This window comes from Rutidosis leptorrhynchoides, chromosome 7, assembly GCF_046630445.1.
Source record: "Rutidosis leptorrhynchoides isolate AG116_Rl617_1_P2 chromosome 7, CSIRO_AGI_Rlap_v1, whole genome shotgun sequence".
Classification (NCBI taxonomy): Eukaryota; Viridiplantae; Streptophyta; class Magnoliopsida; order Asterales; family Asteraceae; genus Rutidosis; species Rutidosis leptorrhynchoides.
In genome coordinates, this window is record NC_092339.1 from 30797852 (window position 1) to 30809071 (window position 11220).

The window sequence follows — 11220 nt, forward strand, 5'->3', positions numbered from 1 at the left end:
GTTTAGATATTAGGGTTTATAGGGTTTAGATATTAGGGTTTAGAAATTTAGGGTTTAGGGTTTAGATTTAGGATTTAGATTGAGTTTTTAACACGAACGGTTTAGATTTTAGGGTTTAGGGTTTAGGGTTTGGTGTTTTGGATTTATGGAATAAACCCAAAACACCAAACCCTAAACCCTAAATCCTAAACCCTAAACTCTAAATCGGGCTAAATTTTACTTCACAAAACATGGAAAAAAAAAACGTTAACATTCTTCACGAACAATATTATCTTGAATGTTATTTTTGTCGATCGTTTTCCCGCCAAAATAATAACATTCATCACGAAGTGTCTTTTCTAAATGTTCATATTTTCATCCAATCTATAATGTTCGTGAACAAAGTTTTTTCAAAGAACAAAAAAAAAAAAAAATTGCTTCCCCCCGCTTCCCCCCGATTGGTTACTTCCCCATTGATCCTGCCCCTATATATATATATATATATATATATATATATATATATATATATATATATATATATATATATATATAGTGGTAGGATCAAGAGAGAAGTAACCATTCGGGGGGAAGCGGGGGGAAGCAAAAACTTTTTTTTTTTTTTGTTTTTTGAAAAAACTTTGTTCACGAACATTATAGATGAGATGAAAATATGAACATTTAGTAGAGACACTTTGTGATAAATGTTTTTATTTTGGCGGGAAAACGCTCGAAGAAGTAATATATAACAATTATCGTATTTTTCGAGCGTATTTTGAGGTTTTAGCTATTAGGGTTTAGATATTAGGGTTTATAGGGTTTAGATATTAGGGTTTAGAAATTTAGGGTTTATGGTTTAGATTTAGGGTTTAGATTTAGGGTTTAGATTTAGGATTTAGATTGAGTTTTTAACACGAACGGTTTAGAGTTTAGGGTTTAGGGTTTAGGGTTTGGTGTTTTAGGTTTATGGAATAAACCCAAAACACCAAACCCTAAACCCTAAACCCTAAACCCTAAACTCTAAATCGGGCTAAATTTTACTTCACAAAACATGAAAAAAAACCTTCATATTCTTCACGAACAATATTATCTTGAATGTTATTTTTGTCGATCGTTTTCCCGCCTAAATAATAACATTCATCACGAAGTGTCTCTTCTAAATGTTAATATTTTCGTGTGATCTTGATGCCGGAAAAAAAAAATTCAAAAAAAACGAAAAAAAAAAAAAAATTTGCTTCCCCCGATTGGTTACTTCCCCATTGATCCTGCCCCTATATATATATATATATATATATATATATATATATATATATATATATATATATATATATATATATATATATATATATATATATATATATATATATATATATAAGTGTAATGTTTTATATTTATGTAAATGTATAGATCATGTTTATTTAATTAATCAGACAAAGAAGGCAGATCCAAGCTAAGCTGAATCAGACAATAAGGGATCTGAATCAGACAAAGAAGGCAGATCCAAGCTAAGCTGAAGGATCTGGAGGAACCCAAGAGCATCAGGAACCGGAGATCCCTCCGGCAGATTTATGAGCAACAGATTTATGTGCACCCCATATATTAGCCCAAATATATTAACAGATTTCATTATCATTGGCCCATCACCAGACCCCAAATATCAACAAAATCCTTTTCTTTATAAAGGCCACTTACCTTTAGGGCTAATGGTATGAAAATAGATTGAAACTTGTCACCAGAATGAATCGCTCATTACCTTTAACATGTTTACGACCATATCTTGAGTAGTTCTGTTAGGATAGATCGATAATTCCATCAGGATCGTTCAGATACCTTTGTCTTTTTTTTATCGGTCTTAAAAGCGTATATAAGTTACGTGTCCTGCTAGTTTATCGACAATAAGATGGTTTATATATTCTAGTTATTACTAGTTACTAGTTATATTATAGTTATAACCAATTAACATATACTCCGTAGACATGTTTGTGATAAACTACGAATAAGCCTAAGCTCCAAAGTCGTATAAAACAATAAAAGGTATATTTACATAAATGCCCTTGTGGGCACTACCTTCAAAATAAGTTCCACCAAATCATGAAGTAGGTGAACACCCAAAAAAATATGTTGACAAGCAACACAAACTCAAAACCATTGCAAAATTTGCAAGTGGTTGTAGTAGTTACAGTTAGCTTATCAAACCTCATGCCACATTTCACACCAGAAAAACCTCTTGTCATTAATCATCTTTAAATTCCAACTTCAATTGAACCATCATTTCCAAAACAAACTAATCTTGAAATACTTGTACAGCAAATATGAAACTAACTGTGTCAATAGTGGCGGTTTTGGCAATCGTTTTTTCGACATTAATCAACGGTTACAATTGCAAGATTGTGCAATTTATCTTTGGTGATTCGTTGTCCGACAACGGTAACAATAATCGACTGACTAAGAGTTTTGCTCAGGCAGCACTACCATGGTACGGTATCGACTATGGTAACGGATTACCTAACGGTAGATTTACAAACGGAAGAACCGTTTCTGATATTATTGGTAATGTCTTTAACTTCACCTTGCAATTTTTATTTGTAATCCATTGATTATGATTATTTCGTGACCAACTATACCTTGATCCCTTGATCGAGTTGATTATGATACTACGATACATTATTTTTATTATTAACTATTGAAGTTTTATTTTTTTATTTACTGTTATTTTTTTAGGGTACTTGTAATAGACATTAATGTAAACCATGAGCACGTGATAAACGTATGAACTATGTTTTTCGATCACCAAAATTGCGATCTTAATACATAAACGGCAAGATTAATAATTAAAAAAGGGGGTAAATGGAAATGTGATTTCCAAATTCAGGGGGAAATGAAATATTTTTAATTAGATGTATATGTATTTACTATAAATGCATTTTTTTTCTTGATTTTTTTTTTTTTTAATCATTTCTGAGCACATATATAGTATGTTTCTAGTGAGCTTTGAACTTAAAACGTTATTATCATAACCACTAGATATATTACTTCCATCTCACTAGAAGTGTGCTATTATTAACTTTTTAAAGTCTTTATTTGTTAATTTAGTCCATAAAATTTTTTATTCTGTGTTATATAATATTTGATGAAAATGAAAATTATAACAAGATACATTGAAAACTCAATTATTCATAAAAATTTTATCAAATATTATATAATATAATTAATATAAATAAAAATATTTATAGTCAAAGTTACTAAAAAAAAAAACTTTAAAAAGTTAATCATGGACAATTATATTGTTACGAGGAATTAGGGTCGTAAACAAACCATCATCAAGATTCAAGATCAACAATGAGATAATTATAATTATGTATATTTTGCCTTGTAGGTGACAAGATAGGCCTTCCTCGTCCACCACCTTTTCTCGACCCTTCATTATCTGAAGATGTCATACTTGAAAATGGAGTGAATTTTGCATCAGGTGGTGGCGGAATCTTGAACGAAACCGGTGGTTTATTTGTAAGTTCGATTTTTTAGTTTTGTGAATAATCTTTTTGGACAAGTAACCAAGGCTAATGTATTTTACAGATTCAAAGATTTTCAATGTACAAACAAATCGAATTATTCAGCGGGGTTCAAACTTTGATTAGAGCTAGAATCGGTGATCAAGAAGCGACTAAATTCTTCCAGGAAGCAAAGTATGTGGTCGCATTAGGTAGCAACGATTTCATCAACAATTACTTGATGCCCGTTTACTCTGATTCGTGGACGTATAACGACAAAACATTCATTGACTACCTTATGGAAACTCTTGGTACTCAACTTACGGTAAATAGATAGCACAAAAAAGCTTGTGACATAATATACCGTCACTAATTGTCGCTATAACTTTTGTGGCGAAAGTATGTCGCTAATGATGATTTTTCTTGTTTTTGTGAGCCATTTTGTAGTTATTGCACGGGATGGGAGTAAGAGAGCTAATGGTTTTCGGGTTGGGACCGATGGGGTGCATCCCTCTTCAACGGGTGTTGAGTACTTCTGGCGAGTGTCAAGATAAAACGAACATACTTGCGCTTAGCTTCAACAAAGCTACGGCTAAGTTGATGGATGATTTGTCAGCAAAACTTCCAAATGCGAGTTACAAATTTGGAGACGCATATGATGTGGTTAATAATGTGATCACCAATCCTGGTCAATACGGTACGATTCTCCTATTCAATTGATCATCCACACGTCACGACTGTCTGTTAATTATATGGACCATATTTAATAAGCAAATAATAATTAGTATCTCACAATTTTAGAAGTTGAACTCGAGGCAGAGACATGAAATACAAGTCGAGAATGTGTCAATTACTTTAAGATTTAAGTATTTAGTTTTAATTTTTAAACCTTGATAAATAAATGGTTCATGTATATATACTGCTGGGCTTTATTATTGAGTCCATTAGGTATGGGACAATAATTTTTTGAGCCCTTTTAGATATTGAATCATGTGCAAGTGCACATCTTGCACGCTCTTATATTAGCTTGCTACACAAATTTGAAATACTTACATAATTAAGCCTTTGTTAGCTTTTCAAGCTTCTGACTAGTTTTTTAATGCAATCATCGTTCAAATTATTATTTTTTGTCACAAGATTAAATCGACATTTATTGTAGGTTTTGATAATGCCGATTCTCCATGTTGCTCGTTTGGGAAGATTAGGCCTGCATTGACATGTATTCCAGCATCGAAGCTATGTAAAGATCGAAGTAAATATCTATTTTGGGATGAATACCATCCATCGGATCGTGCAAATGAGATGATTGCTGACGAACTTATTAGAAAATTAGGGTTTAAGCCTGTCAATCAAACCGATGGTACGTCTCCATCTCCAACCTCTGCTCCTGCTCCTAGTGATGATTAAACAATAGACCAAGGCTTTTTCTATGTTTGTAACATATCATATCTATTACACTTGTGACCTTTATTTGTTCATGCCTTGTAATTTATCGGTTTGAAGTTTTGAGAAATATATAAATATATATGATCTTATAAAGTTTGACAATCCAAGTTGTTGGGCCCAAAAGTTTATTAAGTTGCCCATATGTTCACTAAGTTAGGGCCTATAAGTTTATCAAGTAAACATAACATAGCATAGCAGTTTATCATACGGACCTTTTCAGTTTTCTCGTAAGAATAGCATAGCAGGTTAACACATCTTAACTTTAGTCCAATATAGATTAAAAAAATAAAAAATATCAAGTTGGGTCTATAAGTTGTTGGGGCGGGTTATGCAACTGTGAGAGATGAACGCGAGGATAGTTAAGTGCTCCTGAGTGATCTCGTACTCATTTAGAAAAAAACACGAATTTTTTTTCCGTAAATCACAAAACTGATAGCCTATCAGCGATAGCAAATGAACATTCAGTTTTGTTTGATACTCTCTTTGTCAAAATTGAGTTATTGCTCAATAACTAAATTCTTAAGACCAATCCCAATGGTATGTTATAGGAGGTGTCATCAAAACCGTCACCTGAGGGCACCGATGGCAATGGTGTCGCCCTCGGCCGCCCTCCACCGCCCTTGTTGAATTCGCCCTCGTTTGAATCATGGATAAGCATATTGCAGGGCGAAGTTTGCCTTTTTTCCGCTCTTGTGAACGTTGCACAGCAGCAACAACGGATAGTTTTTTATTTCTACTATATATATATATATATATATATATATATATATATATATATATATATATATATATATATATATATACATACATACATACATACATACATACATACATACATACATACATACATACATACATACATACTAAATATACACTTCACCACTTCACATTCATCTTCAACACTCACAACTTAAACACTCTCATCTCAAACACACTTTTATTTTTAACACACCAAAAAATATCAACACCATTGCTCGGTTCGTTCGAGGTTTACTTCGGCGGTTCGTTTGATTTGGAGTACAAATCATATGATGACACACGGGCTACGAAGGTTTCTTTCGAAGATGGCGACGTCGACTGTAGTGTCCAAGCCTTTCGGAAATTTGTGAAAGAAAACGTTTTGTTCAAATGGACGGACATTATGTTTTTTGCCGAGCCGAATCAGGCGGATACGTCTCTTACGACCAACGAACGTCGGTTCGGGATACAAGATTGGGTCGCAGACGGTGTCAAATGGATTTCGCTATATCTAATTTATGAAGACACGGAATCGTTGGGTTTGCGCTACATGGAAGAGCTCAACCAGGGGCACGATGAAATGGGCCGTTACATACCCTGGGGACCTGTTTACGACACCGATGGTCGTTTTTTCTGATTCGGATTCCGATTATTAAAAACGTATTTGTGTTTGTGTCCCGAATAAATGTTTGTATTTAAATTTAGTTGTATTTGTCTTTTTTATTATTATGTTTGTGTTTGTGTTAAATAAATGTTTGTTTAAAAATATGTTTCTGTTTTATTTATTCGTTACATATAAAAATTAATCACAATAAATTCAAATTTTAAAAAAAGTAACTGTTACGTATGAAATTAATAAAAATAAATTCAAGTTTAAAAAATAACTCTTACGTATTTATTCTATATATATATATATATATATATATATATATATATATATATATATATATATATATATATATATATATATATATATATATATATCCACCACCACACTTTCAAACACACATACACTTTCAAGTAACACATAAACACTTTCAAAATGCCTTGGACCGAGGAAGAAACTCGACTTTTGGCTATGGTTTGGACACAAGTTTCCGAACTGGAAACTAATCAAACCAAGCAGTCATTTTGGACTTCGATCCAAGAAAGTTATAATTCACAAATAGCCGAACAACGTCAACGTCAGGTGGATCAAATCATAAGTAAATTGAGGAAGTATGTCATGGTTAGCAATGGTGTGTTCTGGGAGTGTTATGGGAGGAAGTGGTGAGAAAGGAGAAGAGAGAAAGCTGACGTGCGCTGAGGAAGTGCCCATGACGACGTCATGGTTGGGAGTGGTCTAAGTAAAATATTTTAATTTTTTGTTTAATCTGATTGTTCAAAAACTCAAGAGTAGAAGAGTTTTCAATTAAACAAAAGAGTTTATCCATTTTCGATTCGAATCAAGTATATAATATGAGCCGATCATAAATTTGGGCCACCTAAGACCCCAAAGCTTACTTTAAACCATCAAGAATGCACACCACCTCAATTTTCCACCATGCATCTTTTTCCCACTAAACCAAAATCCCACAATTGCACCAAAATCCAAAAGTGCTCTTTGCCTAACACGCACCATATATAAATCATACCCAACATTTATAGACTATGAATTGATCGCTCAATCGGTTCATCAAACATGTTTCATCGTCCGACTGTCTATTGAAATTAAACCCAACATAAAAGATTAAAAGAAAACACACAAGCTTGATTTTGTTTCAAATCAAACGGTAATAACAATCAAACAAAAGTAAAAGCAGTATCATAATCTAAAAACATACAATATATAATAATACATAAATCATGAGTCCAACCGTTCAGTAACTTGGTTAGATACATCCATATGGACCATATATGTAGTATCGTCCAATTGCTACACATAGACCATAAACGCAAGAATAGCGAGACACGTACTCTAATTAACTGATTGTACTTGATTAACTAATACATTACATATATAATATCTAGTAGTCTAGCTTAGCATATATTTTAAATACGTACGTCATCATTGTTTGTATTAGTAGCATGAATCGTAGTACAGGTATTATAGTATTTTTTTTTTCCATCGCATATTTCACCAACTAATGAAACACTAGCTAGTTAATGACTATGTGTTATTTCTAGTTCAATATGATCGACCTTTCCATAGCTAATTAGGTCTTGGTGTGTGGCGGTTGTTCGCACCGGATCCTGGATAATCGTTCAATTCCATATCCATTCTTTTCGTCACTCGCTCTGTAATCTCCCAACTTTCCTTCACATTATCCTAGAACATAACGATAAACATGTATACAATTAGTAACCAACAACAATCAATAACTAGGTTATATTTACATGAATAAATAACAGCTAGCCAGGATCATTCCAAGATATATATGTTGGAAACTAAACTTGATTTTGGGCTATGTGTTTTGGATATGGGCTTGCAAGTATACAAGTATATGGATCAAGATTGTAGTCCAATATCTAGAAACTTCTTGTAATATTTAGTAGTGAAAGTGTGTAGAATGTGTGTAGAAACATCTTGTAAAATATCTAAGATAATATTTAGGAAATATCTAGATAATACTTAGAAAATATCTAGATATTAGTAGATGATGGAGAGTTCTAGACTACTCCATTGAGTAGTATAAATAGAGGGCTTCACCCCTCATTTGTAATTAAGCAACAAAGCAATTCAATAAGTAATAAAAGAAGAGTTTTCAAGATCAATCAAACTTCTAAATCATCAATCCTCTCTTCCACAAATAATATACATAACCTCCTATTTCTAACAAATTGGTATCAGAGCCAGGTTCGACAAGATGATGGCCAACAATGTTATCACATTTCCTCGCCTCACAAAGGATAATTATGATCGATGGAGCATCCAAATGAAGACCTTCCTAGGTGGACAAGACTTATGGGAGATTGTGGAGGAAGGCTATGAGGAACCTGCAGAAAAAGGTCCTCTCGGCAAGGAGAAAAAATTAATGAAGACGAACGATCAAAAGGCTCTTTCCATCATCCAACAAAGTGTAGATGATGGAGCTTTTGAGAAAATTGCAAGTGCAACCACCGCCAAGAAAGCATGGGAGATCTTGGAGAATTCTCACAAGGGAGTTGAAAAGGTGAAAAAGGTTCGACTACAAACACTACGAGGTGAGTTCGAATCCTTAAATAAGAAAGACTCAGAATCAATTTCCGATTATTTTACAAGAGTCTTGGCGATTGTCAATCAATTAAAGAGGAATGGTGAAACTCTAAGTGATGTAAGAGTCATTGAGAAGATTCTTAGATCATTAGATTCAAAATTCGACTATATAGTCGTAGCCATCGAAGAATCTAAAGATCTAGAATCAATGACTATCGATGAACTCATGGGTTCACTACAAGCCCATGAAGAGAGGTTCAATAAGAATAATAAGGAGCCATTGGAGCAAGCTTTACAAGCAAAACTGTCTTTCAAGGAAGAGAGAAGTGAAAAGACTCATCAAACGAGTCAACGAGGTCGTGGTCAAGTACGTGGCCGAGGACGAGGACAAGGATATATCAAACGTGGAGGTTATAGTTCTTACAGAAATGAAGAAAGAAGTCAAAATTTTCACCCGACAAGAGGTCGCGGGAGAGGCTACACAAGTAGAAGGCCAAGGTATGACAATTCTCAAACCAAATGCTATAATTGTCATAAATTTGGCCACTATGCTTCGGAATGCGAGAAGTCAAACAATTACGTGCAAGAAAGAGCAAATTTTGCACAAGAAGATACTGAAGCCGTGGAAAACACTTTGTTACTAGCATGCAAAGGTGAAGATAACGGAGAATCAAATTTGTGGTATCTCGACACAGGTGCAAGCAACCATATGTGCGGTGACAAAAACATGTTTGTGGAGTTAGACGAGGTAATAAGTGGAAATATCACCTTTGGAGATTCCTCAAAAGTCCCGGTTAAAGGCAAAGGTAAGATCCTCATCCGCTTGAAAAATGGAAGGCATCAATTTATCTCTAACGTGTATTTTGTGCCCAATATGAAGACGAATATACTGAGTATTGGACAACTCTTGGAGAAAGGCTATGATATTCACATGATAAATCGTACCCTTTCTTTAAGAGACCAAAAAGGAGGTTTGATTGCTAAGGTGCCAATGTCAACGAATAGGATGTTCATGCTAAATATTCAACATGACATTCCAAGATGTTTAAAAGCATGTTTCAAAGATAATTCTTGGCTTTGGCACATGAGATACGGGCACTTAAATTTTGGAGGGTTAAAATTATTATCAAGTAAAGGAATGGTGAAGGGTTTGCCTCCAATTAATCATCCAGATCAAATATGTGAGGGATGCCTTCTAGGAAAGCACTTTCGAAACAGTTTTCCAACAGAAGCTTCTAGTAGAGCGAAGAAACCTCTAGAACTTATTCACACGGATGTGTGTGGACCCATCAGCCCACTGTCTTTTGGTAAAAATAGATATTTTCTTCTATTCATTGATGATTTTAGTCGAAAGACATGGGTCTATTTTCTAAAAGAGAAGTCGGAAGCTTTTGGAATGTTCAAGAAGTTTAAAGCATTTGTGGAGAATCAAAGTGGTCTCACCATAAAGGCGTTAAGATCCGATCGTGGAGGAGAGTTCACATCCAAGGAATTCAAGAAATTTTGCGACAACAACGGGTTACGACGTCCTCTAACCCTTCCGTATTCACCTCAGCAAAATGGTGTTGCGGAAAGAAAAAATAGGACCATTCTTGATATGGCTCGGAGTATGTTAAAGAGCAAAAGGATGCCTAAGGAGTTTTGGGCTGAGGCAGTGGACTGTGCGATCTATCTAGCAAATCGTTCGCCCACTAGAAGCGTCAAGAACAAAACGCCCATTGAAGCTTGGAGTGGAAGGAAGCCCGGCATCTCACACCTTCGAGTGTTCGGAAGTGTGGCATATGCTCATGTGCCAGATCAGAAGAGGACGAAGCTCGAGGATAAAAGTGAGAAACTCATATTCGTGGGTTATGACTCAAGTTCGAAGGGTTACAAGCTATACAATCCCAAGAATGGTAAAGTAATCTCAAGTCGAGACGTGGTGTTCGATGAAGAAGCAACATGGGATTGGAATGTTCCCGAAGAGGAGAACTACGACTTTCTCCCTTATCCATTCGAGAGTACTGCAAAGAACGAAGAATATCTAGAAGTTCAAGAACCTTCTAGTACACCATCTCCGCACTCTCCACATACTCCAACCACTACACCTAATGAAGTGACACCAACATCAGGAGGAGAATCAAGTAGGCTACAACATCATACAAGGAGCATTGAGGAGTTGTACGAGGTAACACAGCCTATGGAGGATCTATCATTGTTCTGCCTTCTTGCCAATTGTGTGCCAATAAGCTATGAAGACGCAACAAAAAGCCAAAAGTGGAAATGTGCTATGGACGAAGAGATTCAAGCAATCGAGAAGAATAATACGTGGGATCTTGCCACACTACCAAAGGGACATAAGGCTATTGGTGTAAAATGGGTGTACAAGGCCAAGATGAATTCCAAAGGTGAAGT

At 34.8% G+C, this 11220-nt stretch overlaps 1 protein-coding gene across 1 annotated transcript; it reads left to right on the forward strand.

Moving 5' to 3' along the window:
• The first annotated feature begins 2288 nt into the window (after window positions 1–2288).
• LOC139860585 (GDSL esterase/lipase At1g74460) lies at window positions 2289–4874 on the forward strand. The gene is made up of 5 exons (XM_071849331.1): window positions 2289–2526; window positions 3353–3483; window positions 3553–3792; window positions 3915–4164; window positions 4627–4874. Exons 1-5 carry the CDS (start codon window positions 2289–2291, stop codon window positions 4872–4874), a joined length of 1107 nt encoding a protein of 368 aa, XP_071705432.1.
• Window positions 4875–11220: the final 6346 nt, after the last annotated feature.

Coding starts and splice junctions, on each gene's coding strand:
- LOC139860585 (XM_071849331.1), top strand. CDS start 2,289: ATGAAACTAACTGTGTCAATAGTGGCGGTTTTGGCAATCGTTTTTTCG. Junction 2,527..3,352: donor AACCGTTTCTGATATTATTG/GTAATGTCTTTA, acceptor TTTGCCTTGTAG/GTGACAAGATAGGCCTTCCT. Junction 3,793..3,914: donor CTCTTGGTACTCAACTTACG/GTAAATAGATAG, acceptor GCCATTTTGTAG/TTATTGCACGGGATGGGAGT.